Genomic DNA, 21,542 nt, shown 5'->3' with positions numbered 1-21,542 from the left:
TGCAGAGGTGTGATATTTCTGAAGATGACATTTTTCTGCTGTCCTGAATGTGAGCTATTAAAATCTATTTACTGTGTAAAAGTCATGCTTTTTGTTTAGACTTAACATTTTATCGAATGTTTGGCTGCAGATAAAAAGATGAAATATAAACCTACTTTTTTCACCCTGGTCAACAGAGTAAAAACATGAAAATGGCCATCTGTAAAACAAAAGTGACATCCATGCCACTCTGCCTTTTCCAGGAGCATGTTATTAGTTTTCTTCAAGTATTTCTGAGAGCACTGCAAAGGCACCCATTCTCCATCACATCCTTTTCTGTGACAAGGGAGTTGTACGGTGGATGGGATATGGCATTATGCCACATTGCTAACTTTTCTTTTACCCATACCATTCGTAGCCGTTTTCATTTCTACTTTCTATGTGCTGCTGCCTTCCACAGTATTGAGACACGGGGAGGGAACATCTAGTCCTTTGCAATTGGACTTTTCAATCACTTGCAAGCTACTAATAAGCAGAAGGTATAATGTAGACATCAAGCTGTCTTGACTGACTGGTGAAGAATCAAAGCGATGTAGGTACAATCCAGTAATTGGCAAGACTGAACATAATAACTGTTCTCAGTACTTTTAATTTAATTGGAATTTCCTTGCCTGCTGCAGTAAATGAGGAGTGACAAAGCACAGAAATAAAATAAAAGGTTATAAATCTATTTTCACACTAGCCTAAGTGGTGTTGGTGATATTATTTTTCTGATGGCAGCTATTATAAAAGCTTCAAAGTTCAGCTCCAGGCTTTGTTTTGAATATTTACTAAAAGGCCAGGGCTTTTTGCAGAGCTATGGCAAATGCTCTTCTGTTTAAAAAGCTCCTGTTCTTCAACCTTTGCTCAGGAATGTTGTCTGTGAAGACTGCTCATGCAAGCCTTGGCAACCCAGTCCTGCTCCCATAGTAGATCAAGGAGGACGGTTAGAGATCCTCGCCCCAAAGCTCCAGTAAAATTGGATTGCTGAAAGCCCTGACAAGCTGTTGTCCGTGTGTGGTCCAACAATTGCATATTCGGTTAAAAAGGCGTAACTACAAAATATAAAGAAACAAAAACCTACAGCTACTGCACACAGTATTTCAAAGCAGGAACTTAAAAGCAGCATTCTTGCAACCGTCACAAATTGTTGGCTGCCCCTGACAATCTCATTGATTTAAAAGGGATACGAAGCTGATTAGTACCTTGCAAGATCAGGCATATTGCCTTTTAATTTTGTCATCCAGGAGATTTTTTTTTTTTTTTCCTCCAGGAAACAGTAAATTAGATAGGCGTGATATGGACTCATTCCATATGGATAACTCAACTGCAGAAAGTCTATTTGCATATACTCGACAGGGTGTCTCTATCAGACTTTAAATAGCCATCTTGTTGCCAGAGATGTGCCTTGGTGCTTGAGTTTCTGCTGTTATTTTGGATAATCCTGACTTCTCATTAAAATCTCCATTACACTTAATATCTGACATAATTACAAAAGGAAGGGTAATTTGTGTGACTGCCCAATAATGACAAATAAATGATTTACCAAACTAAAGGTTCATGAAAAGCAAAATATCATAATAATTTTGAAATAATTGCAACAGTAAATCACATGGAAACCTGATACTTAGCAATGGTAGTCAGGAAAGTATTCAAATATTAATTTATTTATAAGTCTTTGTAAGTTTTAGCGAAACTTCTTGTCATTTGCTGGTGTTTTAGCACTGCATTACATGCCGAATAGCTTGTTAAGATGTACGTGTCCTTCTCCACGTAGCTGACAAGGCCAAAGAAATCTTTGGTATCAGGCTGATGTGTGTTCTTGTTATACAAACTGGTATTGTCATGGTTTTCACCCTTGCCACTTCAATTCATTCAAAGTTTTTCTGTCTTTGACACAGAGTCACACAACAGGGCACTGGCAGGCACCCACTTGTTTCAAAGAGAGCTTTATAATTTACTGATGTGAGAGGTTATTTAAATGCCAAGAGTAAGAACTTTAGCCTTATGTCTTTAAATGACAGCATTTAATTATGTGATAGCCTGTGTGTAGCACTATATCACGCTTTTTCCCCCTCTTTTCTTCACTTTTGCTGGATTCATTGACGTATAACGTGGTTAGCTCCATGACTATGAATACCAAGGTCACAAAAACCATATAAATACAGATAATGCAAAACTCAGCTCATCAAAGAGCAACATTTGCAGTTTGGGGCATTAAATATGGAAACAAACTATTGCCCTAATGCAGATAATTATAATTTAACCTCATACTTTAAACTTCAGTGCTTGCGCCAACCCATTCAAACACATAGCACCTTAGCGGCTCTCCCTGAAGAGCAGAGGTGGTTCTGCTGGGGAGGGCAAAAGCACTTCCAGCCCCACCTCTCCTTCCAGCCTCTGCCATGCGGGACTGTGAATGGCTTTTCAATGGGAGCTTCTGAACCTTAGCTTGAAATGCAACATTTCAAGTGCAAAGCAGAGCCACTGCTCAGTGAGGAAAACAGAGATGTGAAAGTGAGGTTGGACTTCAACCGTCTCCTTGAACCCCAGGAAGACCTCTAGGATTACAAGCAGAAGAAAGGGAGCTGGGAATTAAGCAGAAAACAGCAAAAATTGTGTGGATGCAGAAACTGTTGGAATACTCCTTTAAAAGTTTAAATACATTTTACAGTTGCCCTGTATATAAAAAAAAAAAAAAAAAAAAAAAGCATTCATCTGATTGATTATTTATTGAGGCTCTCTTGCCATTAGTAAAGAATGTTCTACAAAGTTACCAAAAATGCTGTCCAAATAGGCAGATGGCCCCTAGGTATCCTTCAGATATCTTTCTGCATTCCCTAGATATATCCACAGAGATGCAGTATATTTATCCATTCTTCCACAATTTCCGTTTCTCTAGCAACCTTATTTCACATACATTATTGCTCATTTTTGTTCTATTCCTTTTGAAAACTACCCATCTTGTGTCAAAATAAGAATGCAAAAATAGTTCCTATATGCTAACAGTGCATTTCCAGACCCCTATATCTGCTTTCTGTCTGTCTGTTCTTAACACCCATCTGGCTGCACAGAGGCCTCCTATCAATTCAGGTAGCTATTCTCCTCCACTAATCAGTTAATCAGTTCTCCTTTTTCACCAATTTCTTTCACAAATTCAGTGTCATGCCAGTTCTTAACTTAGGTTGTCTTCCTTTCTTGTTCACCCGTTCCCCTCTCTACATTTACTGTTCTTCAGTTCCGTTCTCAGCCTCTTCTCCTGGGCTGTTCCTTTAAATCTGCTTATGTTTCACTTTTTCATTTTTCAAATCTTTTCGTCAGATATACCTGTCCCAAAGCTGTTCACTCTTTTTTCCTTTCCAGCACAGCATTTCACAGTCCATTACTTCATTCTTCAGAATTATTTGGTATTGTTCCCAGTTTACTTTCTCCATTGAGTTATTTGATCTTTATCCTCAGCCAACAAAATAATGCAAAATAATCCCTACTCCAGCCAGAGAGTTAGTACCTAGCTCTCCTAAATTGATCAATTCATGGATTCCGTTACTGGAATTCATCGGTTTTACTCTTGGACTGTGCCCCACCCAGTTACTGAATCTGTCTACCTAATGGCAAATTATTTAGAAGCACAAAAGTCGTTTTAGGCAAATGTAATTTAAAGGTGGATTAAAAAAAAAAGACATGCCAAGAACTTTAAAGGGCACAGAGCTTAAATCTTAGATTAACGAGATGGATAGAGTGATCTTTTGTAGCATCTTTTTAAAGCCGTGACTTAAAAGAAAAGGCTGCAGTTTTCTTTCTCTTTTCTAACTGAATCATAAGGCTGAGAAAATCTATTTAGTCTAATCTCTGGAAAATGGATTTCAGATGATTTGCATCATGCCGAGCATTTTGTTATGATAGAATTAATATTTACACTCATGGTTTTAAAACATGAACAATGCAGTATTATATAGTAATAAAAGTGGTGGTTTAAAAATATGATCAATTATGATTTATCCTTCTAATCCCTAAGCATTATAATTGGCAGGTGTTTTGCCATTAAGTTTGCCTTTTTAGTTTTTGGGGTTTTTTATTCCATGAAATTTTATTATGAAAATGCTTGCAGCGTGCAGGGCTATTACCAACAAAGCAGCAAGGTGTTAGTCTGTAAATACTTAATAAAAAATTCAATTTCTCACAATATTTGCAGATGTAGATGAGTGCAGCAATGAAGGAACTGTTGCCTGTGGAGATCATGCAAAATGTGAAAACGTGGATGGAGGGTTTAACTGCTCCTGTAAGGAAGGTTATCAACCATCCACAGGAAAATTGCAGTTTAAGCCAAATGATGGCACTTCCTGCCAAGGTACATGATATTATAAAGGTTTATGTGTTATTATAGAGCTACATCTTCTGAGAAACCCACCAGTGCCTCTTTATCTTCAGTTAGATTAATCAGCGTGACATGAAAAAGAGGCAAGGCAGTGGCATCTACATTTCCTGAGAATAGACTCATTTCATAAATGTATTTTTGCTAAACAGTGTGAAGAAATCCATTTGAAATAATGGTTACCTCCTCATAGTTGTCAGATCCGTACTCCTCTCCATAAATTCGAGCTGTCTCTTAACTTCACCTGTGCAAGTCCCAAGGAAAGGGGCCAAACTCTCTATCTGAGTAAAACAAAAGCTCAGAGTCCAATCTAGTGCTGTAACTTTGGCCAAGATAAAGTCTTAGTAGCTGAAGTTTGAGAATGGAGTGCTGCCTCTTATGTGCATAAATTCAGTATGCTGGTGGTTTGGGGAATTACTTAGACAAGAGCTCTTACAATGAGTATATATTGAATATTGATTGAACAGCAATATATAATTAGTTTCTTTTTAATTTCTGCAGAAAATCCGAAGGCCAAGTGTGAGTTATACAAAGACTGTATAACTGAACATATTAATAGAACTTTAGCTGGAGTAAGTAGCACTGGTTTATAGATTAATTTCCAAATCCTTTAATTGTTTCTGTTTGAAACTGTTATTTCAATTATAATAGTTCTTAAGGAGCTTTTAACAAATGCTTGAAGCATACAATTGAACTTAAGCATGTTTACAGAAGTCTTTTTAATAATTTCAAATTATTTGAACTGGGTTGTATGTTCAAATCATGATAATAACTTGCTGGGAATCTGTGTGTTCTGTTTCCAGCAAAGTGAGTCACGATGCATGAAAAATTCAGAAGTGTGGTAATCACTCAACTGTTTCTGTAATTTCTAAAGTTACACACGGCTGCATTTACTGATGTGCAATTATTTGCTTGTTCAGAGTGAAAGGCAGAAAGATAGCTTACAAAAGTAATGTCAACAAGTGACAAAATAGAAAATGGAGCAATAACATCCTGGTATGCTAGTATATTTACTCCTCAAAGCATAGTATGTAAAGTGGTACAGAATTTATAGACACAAAGACTCTGGACTCAAGATTTTTTTCACCAGAAGCAGAGATTCCTGAAGCAAATTAAAAAAATATTAATGGATTCACTATTCATTAGTCTACAGCTATAGTATTGTCCAATTTAAAAGGATAAATGAAACATAAGCATAAATAAAAACCAATTGTGTATATTTGCATTTTATATTAAGCAGTTTGCTGAAGTTACGAGATTCAGAAAGATATTAATTTAAAGTGTTTTATCAACCTAGTGTAAGATATACATTGTATTAACATGCTTTCTATGTTAACCTGCAATGTAATACATGATATTAAATATATGCTTACCACATCTACGTGCAAAGACATGGTAAATGCCACAACAGGATCTTAGAGTGAGATTTTTTTAAAAATACATAGTCAAACTAAACTTAAATCAAAGCAATAAGTCAAAATACCTCAATTTTATGTAAATAACAGTGTGTCAGATTTTAGCCTCGTTTTTAGCCTGTGTCTCGTTCTATTCAGCTGCAGTCAAATATGAAGCAAGCCCCATAAAAGCTGTTCAGCAGCAGAGACTACAGATCTTACAAAATCAGGTGTTGCGGGGAGGGGGGATGGATAAAATCTCATTAGATTTCAGTATCATGAAGTAAGAATGCTTTTTTTATTCAGCCATGAAACTGAAACTTGCAATCTTAATTTTCATCTCACCTTCTCTAGTTTATTACTTTTTAAACTAATTGTTTTATGTAAGTGCATTTAGCAGTTCATAAACTGAAGCAGTGAAGTTGAAATAGGCAGTACAGTTTCACTGAATTACATGCTTTATAATCCGCATTTGAAAAAAAACAACCACAAAATATACAAATACTGCCCATCTGTTCCCACCTTTTCAGCTAAAATTTAACAGAAACAGGGTAAACATGCCATATCACTGATATTGAATTATTTTTGCAAAATGTTTACTAGTTCATTTTAGAGCATTAGGGTAAATAATACTGAGCTGCAGTAGTAAAAAGTAAAAAAAAAAAAAAAAAAAAAAAAAAAAAAGCAATAATAGCACATGACTTTTAATCATAGTTGCTTGTTAGGGTTATATCAGACATGTGTAACACCATTACTTTATAGGTCAACCTGTTGATTTAAATAGTGCCTCTTTTTATGCACAAACATCTTAAAAGCCAGTGTCTTAGTTCACAGAAATCAGTCATTTGCATTTGTTTACTTTCACTTGAAGAAATGTGACTTTACTTGTTTCATAAAGATGCGAGTTCTTTTATTTTTCAGATTAGTCATTTAAAAACACCCCTGGAGATGCTGCAAGAAATTAATAAAAATACTTTGGGACCACTTTTACCTGTAGATGTGATTTCATATGTTGAAGCGCTATCTTATTCGTCACTTAATACCATGTATTACTCGGTTTCTGACAATGAAGCACTTCGTAATACAACCATTAACGTGAGTGGATCAAGCCTTAAAGTTGTGGGTTTTTTTTCCTATTTTAGAAATAGCCTATGACTCTTCCACTTAAAAATATTCTTTTATTTACAGGTTTTGGTTAACACTGTGAACAATTTTTTACAAAAAGACAAAATTACAGTCTGGGAAGCTCTTCCTGTAGATAACCAAAGACGGAGCCTGACTAAGTTGATGCATACTGCAGAACAAGCGACGCTTTTCATGTCACAGAACTTCAAAAGGACAACACAGCTAGATGCTAATGCAAGTGACATAGGTAAAATAAAGAAAATTAATCTAAGGTATACTTTAGATGTGGATTACACTAAGGAGTTTTTCAGCACAATTATGAAGATTAGAAATGGTGTTATGTGAAACACACAGGTGTTAATTTGTATGAGTGTCAAAACTAACACCCGACTTTCAGTGTAGGTATCATAATTTTCAAAGATTGAACATTTGAGCCCAGAGCTCAGAAAAAAACCTGACAGGCTGTGGGAAGTTGCCCTTTCAGATTTGCTTTCAATCTCTCGTTATAGTCACAGTGAATCTGGATTCATCTCACATGCACAAAATTATCCTATGCATCTTATATGCATAAAAACCACCAGTGGAAAGAAATTTGGATTTGATCTGCACAGTTTTTTTACTCTTCTTGATTCAGTGAAGGTGCTGTAAATGAACTTGAAATAAGGATGGTACCTAGTGAGTCAAATCTTGTGTGGCTTTATTTTCAGAGAAATTTCTCATTTTAAGAGGAATTTCAGAGGTGCAGAATTAGTTAGTCTCAATTGCACCATTTTGCTCTCCTACCTTCTCCCTGTGTGCTGGTGTCTTCGCACCAACTCCTACTGATTTTCCTGTGGTAATAGTTTTATGATTCCTTCAGTGGGAGTAGAGTAAGGCTAATACCAACTGCTTTTGAAAATCCTAATAAAGCACTGCTGATTCCTTTTGTAATGGCCAATCTTTCATTTTTGTTTTTCTGAATGTACCCAAACTGTGTGTGACCTGATTTCTTATTTTAGATTCAGTACGGTCCTTCAGTGCTTCTTACTGGTTTGCCATTTTATAAAACAACTTGATGAGAAAGATTCCTCCTTTGGTCCTGAGGCAGGTCAAACCACCTGTTCTTCCCTCACCATTCTGAAACTAAATTAACAAGAGCGATGAAAAAACAGGGAGGGATTTGCTCCATGACATAAACTCTGTAGAAGCAGATTTATGTTAGTAAAGAACACCTCTGGGTCTGCAGCAGATCCAGAGCAGTGCCAGGAACTGTTACCCTGTTCCCCTGCCACCCTGGCTGAAAGCAGAGGCTCTCATGGCCACGGAGTTGAGGCCATGAAGTTCAAGAAGAGAGGATTTGGGTGCAGCCTCCAGTGGCTGTGCAGACATCAGTCGGACAAGGCAACAAAAAAAAATGATAAAGAGAACAGGGAGGAATTTCCATGTTGAAAGGTCGATGATTTTTTAGCTTGATTTTGTTCTAAAATGGAAAACTATATGAGCTCTTTTCAAATTGGCCCCAAACACTAAAATATATTGTTATTGTTTTTCAGCATGAATATATTTTCCACAGGGCTCATATGTGCCCCACACATCTATTTTGGGACAAGACCTACAACATTACCCCTCTCCCTCCCCTGCTTTTTATGGTGCAAGCTCTTGAACTACAAGCTTTCCAAAACTCCAGCCACCAAAAACTATTTCTTACGTCCTGACAAACATTTTCTGACAGCTGGTCTATTGAATAGCTCATATTATTTTTGTGTGCTGTGCTATAAGCAATGCAGATGGTCTAGCTTAGTGATATTCCTCCATCAGTCAAGTTTTAGATTTGTTTGTTGTTGTTTTGTTTTGTTTTTAAAAAAAGGCCTGATTGACTTTTTTTTGTTCCCATCCTGAGTGATTGAAACTCAGCACTATAATGAACCAAGTAAAGAGCTCAATGTCCTCTAATGTAGTTTTTGTCCTGAGGGGTGATGCTTGTTTGTTCGCTTTTTGACAAGACACATCATTATTTCATGGTGCAGTGTGCATTTGGTAGCATGAATAGATAACTATAAAATATATGCTTTTCAAAAATTGGCTCTTATCAAATGTTACTATTCAGTAGAGAATTTTATGCTTTGCTTTTTATAATTGTGATTTGTGGTCCCTTTCAGAAATGCATTTTTAATAAAGCAATAGCTCTTCCTAAAGTAACCTACATTATTCTTTCCAGTGCCTAATTTAATGCAAGGTAAATAAAAGGCTATATTTTTCATGGAAAGAGTAAAAAGTATGAGAGCAAAATGTATGCAAGAAAATAACAAAACATAGAGGTTTAAGCAAACATGTTGTATTAATAACATTTTTCTTGAAATATTTGGCACAATGATATATTCTTAAAATTCACAGTAATTATACAATCCAATAGCACATTTATTAACCCAACTGTAAATTATGGTAGACTGTAATGGAGCTGTGATCTGTACAGTATTTTTTTTCCTTTGCAGCACTCAAGGTTTTTGCTTTTGATTCACATCACATGAAACACATTCACCCTCATGTATACACAGGGGGAGATTACGTAAAGATCTCTCCAAAGAAGAGAGAGGAATCTCATCCTAATGGTAAGAAGCAAAGGTTAGAGAGTAGGTGGGTTAATAAACAAATGGTTAAATGCACCCACTAGTAAATAACAAAATGTGCAGTTTACCAAGACTGAGCTTCAGCCCTGCTAACTACAGAGGAGGCAAGGTATTTTTATCACTATCTCTTCTATCCCCTTATTCTCTCAAGACTGATTTTTCTAACATTTCCAGTGGCACAGTGAGTATCCAGTGAGTTTTAACACTGGATATTGGTACCAGAAACCTGAGCTTTATCCTTTTCTCAGGCATAAATCTGCTGTGTGACTTTGGACTGGCCCCTCCAACTCTGTGTTACTCCTCCTCCAAAAATTGGTGCATCTTTTCTATTTAGAGACTAGCTCACTAGGGCAAGAACATGTATTCTTCAGTATCAAAACCAGCAGGGCCCAGATCTTGGCTTGGACCTCAGAGTGCTACAGAAATGGCTTACAACTACTGTCATCGCTAAAAATAAATAAATGTGTTTAAACAGCTCTGGAATTAAACCACCTGACCTAATAAACATAGAAAAGATTTTTTTAAATCTTAATCTTCCAGCTAATCTGAATCTCACCACCTATCAAGACCTAAAAATGTGGCTAATCTTGGTACCAGGGAGAAAAATCATTACCTTTTTTTCAGATCAACACTACATCCTAAAATACCTTTTGCTTTCTTTTTCCCTATGTGTCTTCCATCCTGGCTCCACTGTAATGGAAGTCAAAGCAAGCCAGGTAGTTCAGAGAGGCCCAGTATTTACCTCAGGTCTGAGCCATTTTAGTTTATGAGACCTGACACCACATGTGTAGCCAATTGCAGAACAGCAGGAAGCATATATTACTCTAGGGGGAAAAAAAAAAAACCCACACATATATCTAATTAGAATTTCCAATGCGAGCACACATTTTTATATCTAATGGCAGTTACATTGTTTTAAATAAAGCTATATTTCATTGTCTCTAAAACATTTTTATAAGTATTCCACAAAGATTCCCTCTGTTTTGCATATTTTATGGAATAGCAGTAATAATGTCTATTGTTTATTGTTTCCTTAATGTCTTCAATTTTGTTCTTCTATAAAAACCCACAAACTACTAAGCATGGTCTGTTTGATTGATAGGCACTGTTGCAGTTGTCTTTCTGCGGTATAGCAATATTGGTTCTTTGCTTTCATCACCTAAAAACCGCTCCTCAAAAGATACTTCAGAGCAGAGACAGACAGTAAGCTCATCAGTTATAGCTGTTGCAATTAGATCAAATCCACCTACGCTCTATGAGCTCGAGAAAATAACATTTACCTTAAAGTATACCAAGGTAAGGGTTTTTTTTATTATCAACTTCAAATAAAACAAAACAGCAGCTAATCATTTTATGTGATGTAACCATACCTTGAGACATAATTCTGTTGTTTGCTGATGTGAGTTTGTCATTTATTTCTCTAATAAGATTAATCTCAAATGTGGCATCCTAAGTGCAATATACTAAATATGATACAGCTGAAGATTGCTATGGAACTAAAGCAAGGACAACAGTGGCATCTTTGCTGGGTTGTAGCAAGAATAAAATGTAGATGCCTGAATCAGAGAATATTACAGGATCTTGACTATTCTATATTTAGGTGGGTTTTTTCCTGAAAGTTTATTAAATGGTTAAGCATGCATACCGAAAAAACTAAAGAAATGCTTCAAAGTTAGTGCAAAAACTCTAACCTGGAGCTAGGAAGTAATAGCAGAACCTATAGTATTGCAACTTAGTTATTTCTGAAATCTGAACACATTTATTTAAAACTGAGAGGTTTACTTCCAGTATATGCTGGCTTCACTTATATGTGAAGAATCACCTTACATGGCACAAAGAATTATCAGAAACAGAACAAGAAGTGACTCTGCAGGGAGGTGGGCAGTGGGACAAGGTGTTAACCTTGGTTATGTAGCTTTTAAATTTGTTACTTGCCTTCTAATATTTGAGCTAGAGATCACCTTTACATAAATTTGCATATATTTATACAGCCTCTAGTACAGTGGGGACCTTAGCTTTGACTAGTGTTAGTAAGCACTAATTGTAATAAATAATACTAATGGTCTTATTCATCACTGTAATCGCACCTGATATAGCAGGTGTGATATGACCCTAGCTTTATCCCAGATTACTTTGTAAAATGCACAGAATAAGTCTCAGTTTTTGAACTGCTCGTTTGGAAGGGACTATGAGCAGGACAAGCAATGTTGCTGTAACCTTGGAGTTTAGTCCATGTTCAGCAGGTGCAGAGGTATGTATAACAATGTTTTCAGTAGGTAAAAATTCCAACACCTTTGCAAGTGCCAGAAGGGTTCAGTAATCTAATTAGCCTACATGTTTGGTGGGGTGTTAGCTGTGTGGATAAAATGCTTCCGTCCCCAGCCATGTTTTAATTGCTTGGAATAGGCCTGGCAGAATGTGCTTTTTGTTTCCCAGTCTTCCAATGGTAACAAGCAATTTTTAATGAATTGCTCTGGCTAACGTAAGAAAGGTCTCTTGATGGGAAATTTCCTGCCTTTTGCCATCAGTAAAACATCTTGTTTCTGTTCCAGACTGCAGATAAAGATATTAAATGTGCATTTTGGAACTACTCAGCAGACACAATGAATGGCAACTGGGCTACAGAAGGCTGTGAGCTGACACATTCCAACTCCACTCATATCTCATGCAAATGTAATCATCTGACTCATTTTGCTGTTTTGATGTCCTCAGGTGGCTCTGTTGTAAGTGCTATTTTAATTTAGTGTTTTACTTGATACTTTGTCCTGTCTTCATTCCTTATGTTTTTATTTCAGTGCAACTCAGGTACTTTTCCCCGTTTAGGTTGTCTCTTGTTTTTGTTCAGCAAACACACAATTTATTGTGCACAGAGCAAACAAAATTCCTCCCATATGTGTTTAAATTTCCTTATGTCCTTTCTGCAGTATTACAGAGCAGTGATGCAGCAAAGTATCTTGTTCCAAATACACAGTCTGTTGTGCTTATTTTTGGTGCATTGCTTTTAATTTTAAATCCCACTTTAAGACTGCTGTGGGATTTAACTGGCATTCATCAGTGGTCAGTAACCATATGGCCCTGAATTTCTCTCTCGCAAAACTTTGCCACTCATTTGTCTAACCTTGGCATCTAAAAATCTGCTATAAATTCTCTCCTGAGAGTTGCAACAGCATAATCAATTTGAAGTTTATGACTATTAAATATGGACACTCATGACCAGCACACAAACGTGAGAATGACCACTCAACTTATGTCCTTCTGATATTAAGAGACCCCATAGATTTCCAGGGTCTACATGGGGATCTGCAGGAGCTCAGGTCCTTCCTCAGGAGGCAGCTTTATAATGTATCAGAACTGACAGCAAGCAGAATATTAGCATGAACATACTGTATTGAGACAGTTCTCTCACACTGTGAATTTCATGCTGATAGAGGCTGTTTCCTGGTTGCTAAATAGCATCCTAAGTCTTCAGTTCAAATTTAAAACCTTTGCAGGTACTTATATAGTTATTTTGAAAAGGAAGGCTGGGAGGAGAATAATCTCTGGTCCTTTATTCAGAAAAAAAAAATACTTTAGATACATTTTATGGTCAGCTGAATACTATCCTTATGCTGATGCAGTCATGTATTTCAGAGATTCTTTGTGCAAATACCATGCAGCAAATGTAACTGTGTTCCTATACAGGAAATATTCACATCCAATGTTAAAATAGCCTATGTTTCTTTGGAGAATGTTCATGTTATGTATCTGGAATAGTATTTGTTTGAAATGATTGTTATTTCAGAGTCTTGTTTTGATCATGTTGCAAATTCAGTAAGACGGTTATTCAATTTTGCTTATCTAAGTCACTGCTGTGATAAGTCCCTTTATATTAGAAAATGTTCATGTCATATTAATATATGTCCTACTGCCAGTGTATTTGTCATTCACCAAAATGATCTGATTTTTAAAATCATATTAGGAGATACTGATGTTAATAAAAAGTTTTGTTAAGAAATATCAGAAAATGCAAGAGCAGGAATGTATACAGTTCATTACTAATTTCCCCTAGAATTATATCTGTCTCACAAAAAAACAATACTTTTTAGATTATCCAAAGCGTACATTTGCAGTGAAACTCTACAAACAGTTTTGATTAATATTTTGTAGAAAAGAAGAAAAGAACTGTACTATAGAATGAGGTCTTTCTTGAGAAGGTACAAAGATATTCTTTTAAATATTATATTATAATTTTCCCCCAGGGTGTTACAAATTATAACATTCTTACAAGAATCACTCAGCTAGGAATAATTATTTCGTTGATTTGCCTCTCCATGTGCATTTTTACATTCTGGTTCTTCAGTGAAATTCAAAGCACTAGAACAACAATTCACAAAAACCTCTGCTGCAGCCTTTTCCTGGCGGAACTTATTTTTCTGATTGGAATTAATATGAACAATAATAAGGTGGGTAGTTTTCACTTGTATATCTTGATTTTGTGTTGTAAAGTAAATATACAGTATAAGAGACAATCTTCCATCTACTTCCAGTATTTCCTAGTATCAGTATGAATATTCTAGTGACGCTGACTTCCCAGTATAGTAACAGGAAATATAAAATGGTCATTTAAAGAAGCAGGGCCTTCATCTCAGCTGGTGTATATTGACTTTGTTCCATGGGTTTCATTTAAACTTTGTCACCTTAACCAAGACTGTGGTCTCAATGTGTTTAGCATTTTCACTTTTCACATCCATTTGGACGCTGTACAAAGCCATATTGGGTGGCTCTCTGGGTGACAATTTTCCCTGAAAGCCAGGCCAGAGCTGCAGTCCCAAGCTGATATTTAAGATATTGCACTGTTGGCTGGAGGACCCCTTTCCCTTCTACACATGAGGTCTGGACCTGTCCCTGTTACTTTTAATACAAGTTGGGCTGTTGATTTTTGCATCTCAGATTAGTTTTAGGAAATTAAATTGTGCATAAATTATCAAAATACCCCTACTCTAAGTAGCTGAATAGGATTTAAAATTACTTGAAAAAATATGAGCTGCTATCCCTCAGGTAACACTCCAGTATTGATTAATTGAGAAATATCATTTTACGTTTTGTACTAACAAAAGTTATTTTGGAAATAATTCCTTCCGGTGATTAATTACATTGTTATCAAAATCATAAAAATGAACTTTGTCTAGATCAGAAAAGCATATAGACTACTCAGCTGTAACTATGGGATCAACCTTGTCAATTTGTTTATACAGTTTTTCTGGGAAGACGTGCACCAATTTTAAAAGTTGAATGTAGTCTCTATTTTACCAGTTGCTACAGAAAACACTAATGAACAAGTGTGCTCGTGGGTGTAGGCCAAGTTCTTGTCAATCAGCATTACATCTGGGCTGCGGGACCACCACTTTGGAGTCACTAGGTTGCTGTGCATATGCTGTTATATTAACAGAGACATATTTATAGAATTATGACTCTTGCTTTCTCTGATTAAATTTCTAGCTCTTCTGTTCAATTACTGCTGGATTACTCCATTATTTCCTTCTAGCTGCTTTTGCGTGGATGTGCATTGAAGGTATTCACCTCTACCTTATAGTTGTGGGAGTCATCTACAACAAGGGTTTCTTGCACAAGAATTTCTATGTCTTTGGCTACGTCAGTCCAGCCGTGGTTGTTGGAATCTCTGCTGCACTGGGATACAAGTACTATGGCACCACAGAAGTGTAAGTCACTGTTTCTGTGTCCAAATCAACATACATAAGGATGCAATAGTCACAATAGCACATTTCAAGGCATTTTCTGCTCTTTACTTTTCAGATGTTGGCTCAGCACAAAGAATAACTTTATATGGAGTTTTATAGGACCAGCATGTCTAATAATTCTTGTAAGTATAATTTTCATTTTTTTATTGTAGTACATAAAACCGATAATAAAAGGTGTTTAATAATCACCCACCCATTGCCAGCATAGCTGTGAGTGCTAATTATAGGGCAGAATTGGCTAATTTAGACCTTTTTATAGTGTCTCTAAATTATTTATATGCTGTACATTTAAATACTTTACTAGCCTGAAAAATGAATGTTTGACAAAAAAAGCTCAATATAAGATCAGAGCTTTTTTCTTACTTGCTTTCTTTCTTTTAACCCAATGGTTTGAGAAATTCTATGAAGCATTTCTGGTTTTTAAGAAGCGACATCTTTGTATGTCGTTGGCATCTCAGCATGGCTCGGCAGGAGGTGTACACAGACACTATCCTAGCAGACAGATAATCTGTTTTTTCAAATGTTGTGTGACTTAATCTCTTATCAGTGATCGGTCATCTTTGTAAGATTAGACTGTCATCTTTATGGTTTTATCACTGGCGTGTACCCTGTCATCATCAAAGCTATTTTAAACTAAATTGCGACGTCAGAGAAAAGAACCCGCTATTTCACAGGGGCAGACAAGTCAAGTATTGATAGCCCTATTTCAGCTGTGAAGAGGGCCTTTTTAATTCTTATTGGAAGTGGTTTCAAACCTGCAAATTTGGCAGGTATTATATGTTCAATTCTGAATCGAGACATTTTTGGTGCCTTGGGAGCATTTCTAAGTGCTATAAAGTTTAACAAACCATTCCAACTGTAATGGGGCACTATTGTGTATGACTGGGTTGACAGTGATCTGGCAATAGCTGGAGGTAACAGGAGGAGAAGGTACAATGGTGAGGCCTCGTGACATTTATGGTCAAGTCAGTTATAAACCTTCGTTGCTTTTTAAGCTATTTGGTGATAAATGTGAGGATTTGTAAAAAGGAAGAAATGGCAGTGTCTAACACACACAAGATGACAGTAAAACAGTTTTATTTCAATGCATTAGCCATTTCAAAGCTGAATAAAGTATCAGGTATAATTCTTGTCAAATTGCACCCCAAATTCCTACCGTAGATTGGAGATAGCCTGGGAGAAACATGCCAGATGCAACTGCAGTGTGATGCCTCCTTATCCCACCCTTCTGGTGAGCACAGCAGACTTCAAGAGAGGCAAGGCACCGTAATCTCCCTTGGCTCAGTGCTTCTGGGGTCAGATGGCCCTGACAGCCGATAGGTTACTACGGTAAAACAAAATCACAGGGAGAGACCGTCCTTTACTGGGAAATTCTTACAATTCTTATATTTAAGTTGTCAATTTCCTATTTCCTCTTTGGACCTTATCTCTTTCTTCCATGAAGGCAGCAGGGTTGGGATTTTTTTGTTGTTGCTCTCATTCCTGTTCCTCATCTGCCTTCAGGTGAAGATTTATGGTCAAGTGATGTATCACTGCACTGTTAGTACAGGAAAACTGCATTATCAAAATATACAAAATTCCCAAAATTTATGCATCTGTAACCTTGCTTTCAGCTCCAGCTGAGCTGTGCCTGATGCGGGATCTTAGGTACAGAGTACAGAGGCAGAGCAGGTCTGCGGTGGCTTTGGTATCAGTCTAGCTGGCCACAGAGGCAAATCCTGGAAACTGGGCTCAGAGGCCCATAGCCTTTCTTTGAGCACTCCAGATCTTCCAGCAATCCCTGCAAATTAAAAGGGGAAGAGGTAGAAGTTGATATGGGCACTATGCACCTATGCAGTCCTCCTATGGATGAGGACAACAGCCAGATAGTTTCTTTTTTTTCTCCCACTCCTTTGCCTAAGTGAAGCCACACAAGGAGCTGTAGCTGGACAGCAAATAGCCCTGTGGTTGTTTTGTTGTTTTTGTTTGTGTTATGGAAGTATTTTGTGATAACTTGTTTTCACTGTATTCGCACACCTTTATTATTGGCTTTTCGTAATCATGCACTACCAGACCAGGGAGGAACGGCAACACGCTTTCACAAGCTGCTTCATCTGCTGTGTGATTTTTTTTGAGCATTTGGACAGCTTGTTTTAATGGAGTGATAGCAAATTGAAGCCTGACCTGCAAAAAGGATGTTTTCAAAGAGTGCAGTGAGCTAGCTAATTTGCTCATGCCCTATCCAGGTTATTGTCTAAGGAAAATATGGAAAACTTTATGAAAATAGGTACTGACTCTAGAAGATGAACTTGATGTTAGATGTCTGCTCTCTGGAAGGCACGTTGGTGGCTGTAATTCTGTTTCCATTATCCAGTCTTCCTGTTCAGCACGCTGCATGGGCACCACCATAACAAAGATTAAACTCTTTCCAAAGTAGTGGCACTCAGGAAGTCCTTTTAATTACAGAAACCGATCTCTTTCCAAGATTCCCATTCTGCCCACAGCTAATTAAAAAAAAAATAAAAAAAAAATCACTAATTAAGGACTCTGAAAAGGAAATGTTATTTTTGTTCTGGGGTAACCAGCTAGAGCACCGCAGACCTCATATAGAAAGCTGCAAAATCTGGCAGCTTCAAGTTTACTTTTAATCCTGAGCTTCATCTACTAATAGCATTGAGTTTGCAGATTTTCCAAGATAGCCTGGAGAGTTTGGACACCAAATCTCTGGAGAGCTGCTCACCACAAATCTGATGCTTGCACAAAAACATTAAACTCATTGTTAGCTCAAATGCCTAGGTACCCAAATGGTGCTTTCAGTTGCTGTGAATAGGGGCCCAGGAGATTCGTGGTTTGGATTATATTGTAATATGCCTTTGACACAGCATGCAAATGATGAAGAACAGAATCGGTTCTGTACCAATGGATTTTCTGCACATTATTTCAAACACATCCTTGGGCTTTAAATCTGCAGTAATAGTGAAGTATAGGGAGCTCAAGTGTTTATCAGGCGTACAAACCAAGTTCTCTGAATGTCTAAGCAGTAACACTACTTCTGAAGGTGTTTGCTTATTAATATTAAGGTTCTATTAGAATTCTTAAGTGTAAAGCAATGGCCTTATTGATCCTATCTAAAAATTATCATCATTATTATTATTATTAAATTGGTGACTGTACATGAAAAGGAGTGGGTCAGAAGCTCTTTAGATGAAGTTAGGAAAGAAAGGGCATTTTAAACCTTTGTGAAGCAAGCTGCAAGCTGAAGATAATTTCTACAACTTATTTCTTCCTCCTAATACTTGTAATCTTTAGAACCACAACCATTTTAGTTAAAACTATGCAGTAGATTAGATCAAAGCATACAAATATGGAGAAATTATTTATAACAAGTATTTAAACTTTTTAATAGAAAAGTGAGTTTATCACAAGCTTTAAGGGACAAACATTCACACACACCACAACCCATGCCTGATTGAGGCAAATACAAATGCAAGCTCCAGAGATAAAAGGTATGAAAATGAAAAAAAAAATCCCTAGAACATTTTCTTTTCTTTTGTAATACACTCTTACAATAATAATCTCCCTGTAATAGGAAGCGTGTAGAATGGAAATAACCATTTGTCTGCAGGGTAATGCGGCCGCAGTTTTGATGAGCATATAATGTCAGCCAAGAACAAACTCCTTCCCATTATAGAGGTCTTTTCCATGGCTTTCCCCACCTCTGGGAAGACAGCTCGCTCTGTGTTGAGTGGGAGCAGACCTCTGTAAGGGCTTTATTCCACATCACTGACATTTGTGTAAAATCCATCTTTTAAACTCTGTGGACGCAGGATAAGTCCCTCCACTTATACCTATTGTGAGGGACAGCTATATATTAGTTGTCCAGCTGGCAGCAGAAATGACGTCATTTGGAAGGGTTGGGCAAAGACTATTAACACTGTACTTATGAAAATCTACAAGCCAATAAAAGGAAATTTTGGAAGAGAATCACTGCTACTCCCAAGTGCAGCTATAGGCAACCCTTCTAATATACTTCTCTCCCACAACCTTCTCCCATTAAATCTCTTCAGTTGAGCTTCATGCAGCAAGTTCAAAGTCATCCACAATAACATGATTTGCACCTTTGCAGTGTTGACAGAATCATGAAACCTTGACTATTGTATCCACTGTCACTGCCACAATAAATTGGCATACCCCTGTGAGGAACCAGAACTCAGAAGTGTGACATGTTGTAACATTAACAGGTGCAATTCGCTGTTTAACAGTATAAATCTATCAGTTTCATTTGTTGAGATCACCTCTGTAATAACAAAATACAGACTTGCTCTTTGAGGTTGAAACATTTCCAAAATTGAACATCATCCAAATAATCCTCTCTGTGGCTTTTATCCAAACATCCTAGCACTGTGCAATGAGGAGGTGGTTCCTGTACACTCTTCCTTGTTTTACTCCTCTAAAGTGTGTTTTCAGGGACCTTGAAGGTGTCTGGCTTGGCTTCAAGCTCCAGTTTCTTGAAACAATTGGTAATTGTAGTGTTTGCAACTGCAAAAATGGCTTATAAATGGATGCTGAAATTTTCAGAGCATTCTTGTAAACTTGAATTGGAACATGCAAGCCAATAACAGTTCTTGGGAGAGGGGTTCTCAGAAAAGCCAAATTCTTTTTATTAAGCATTTCTGTATGTAATAAATGTAATGAATAATCAACTGTAAAGCAAAAGTATTCTAAGAATTGCAGTGATTGATTAACCATACTGTTTTGAACTTCCCATGTATAAATGAATGGGTAAATGAATAAAATATACAGATTGCAGTTGCAAAATACAAAAAAGTGACACATGAGTGATGAAAGCAGGCTAACAGTAATGCTTTTCATTAAGGAATTGCCTGCATATTCATTAGATCTAGTCGATTACTTAAACAATATATTCATCAGATAATTTATTTGATGAATTTTACCGTTATTTGTCAAATAATTTATTCAACAAAAAAGGTAAAATTAATGGAATAGTGCATTCATCATATCTTATTGGACAGCTCTAACACTTATTCAGTTCTGTACATTTAGGTTGATTCAGGATTAGTAATACTGCTGCAATCAATGCAGAAAAATTTCCTGGCAAATCCATTACTCTGCTGTTTTCTCATATACTTACAAATTTCATGTACCTAATACTCTAATCTAGGCCATTCAAACTGAGTATCTTTCTTGTAGAAAAGTAAATATTCAAAGAATTTAAAGTTTTACATTTTCCCAAACTTCAATATTGAGAATGATCTGACAGTCCATTGCTCCTATTTAAAAAAAAAAAAAAAGGGGGGGGGGGAATAAAAGCAGCCCCTCTGAGGTCAATCACACCACACTGGTGTAATCAGGTACATTGCCTCTTAGGGCTTCTTCACATTATTATTCCTGTTCTTCAGTGAAGCAGCTCATGTTCATTACTCTTAATATTTCTTGATATTCTAAGGATTACTATCAAAAAATTTGTTTGACCTCCGACCTCCATCACAACAAACCATACCACCATCTCACATTTTTTAGTGAATATTTATGCTTTGGAAAATTCTGTGGGGTTTTTTTCCAAAGGTTATTTGTGATAAATGCCTGGTTATGTTTCTTAGATAGATGAGAAAAGTATACTCTATACCGTTTACTGTACATTTTTGAGAAAACAGCTGTTTTAAACACTTTTTTATATCTACTCTTGTTCCTCAGTCTGCCTTTTTAGTGGAAATAAATTTCCTGCAGGGACTAGCAATGACTTTATTATTCCTTATGAAAGAATAATAGTCCCTTATTCATCAGCCCTTCTGTGGCTTCAGTGGACAGGACTAGCTTTATTCTCTAAGCCACAGCTTCCAAACTGCCATGCCCAATGGATGCAGTTTCTCAGCAAGACCAGGGCTTTCATGTGAAATTAAGGTTTTTCCTTCCTTCCTTCCTTCCCTCTGTCATTAAAGCCCCTGTTCTAAAGTCACCGGAAACACTTGGAAAAACAGGCTGTGGCTATTAGTCTACAACATGAAAATTACTTGCTCTTATGTTGTTACATAGGAATAAATTCATCACACAAGGCTCAAAGATCCTTGAAGGATGTTCCATATAAAAGGTTTTTTTATAAAATGAACTTAGCTAGTAGTGTTATAAGAAAAATCTTGTGAAGAAGTTCTCCCTCAGATTCACTGAAAGGACACTAGACTTGAAAAGTCAAGTGTGTCCTCTGTCATCAAGAGTGAAGCAAGCAGAAACAGCAGGTGAGGGAGTACAGGTGGAGTCCAAGGGGAAGGGGAAGAGCATGCGCAGGTGCCAG

The 21,542-nt window shown here is 36.8% G+C and overlaps 1 protein-coding gene across 2 annotated transcripts in view; it reads left to right on the top strand.

Moving 5' to 3' along the window:
- Nucleotides 1-21,542, top strand: part of ADGRL4 (adhesion G protein-coupled receptor L4) — a 76,376-nt gene that overhangs the window by 42,072 nt on the left and 12,762 nt on the right. Inside the window, exons 5-14 of one of the 2 annotated variants that reach the window (XM_082313612.1) lie at nt 4,211-4,366; nt 4,892-4,962; nt 6,706-6,879; nt 6,973-7,156; nt 9,381-9,497; nt 10,618-10,811; nt 12,068-12,238; nt 13,754-13,957; nt 14,994-15,214; nt 15,309-15,375. In XM_082313612.1, coding sequence (XP_082169738.1) covers nt 4,211-4,366; nt 4,892-4,962; nt 6,706-6,879; nt 6,973-7,156; nt 9,381-9,497; nt 10,618-10,811; nt 12,068-12,238; nt 13,754-13,957; nt 14,994-15,214; nt 15,309-15,375 — 1,559 coding nt within the window. The remainder of the gene's footprint in view (nt 1-4,210; nt 4,367-4,891; nt 4,963-6,705; nt 6,880-6,972; nt 7,157-9,380; nt 9,498-10,617; nt 10,812-12,067; nt 12,239-13,753; nt 13,958-14,993; nt 15,215-15,308; nt 15,376-21,542) is intronic. The other variant, XM_082313613.1, reaches the window with a different exon arrangement.

Source organism: Platalea leucorodia, assembly GCF_965183815.1.
Source record: "Platalea leucorodia genome assembly, chromosome: 5".
NCBI lineage: Eukaryota > Metazoa > Chordata > Aves > Pelecaniformes > Threskiornithidae > Platalea > Platalea leucorodia.
The sequence above is the reverse complement of the archived record's forward strand: the minus strand, read 5'-3'. Positions and strand labels throughout refer to the sequence as shown.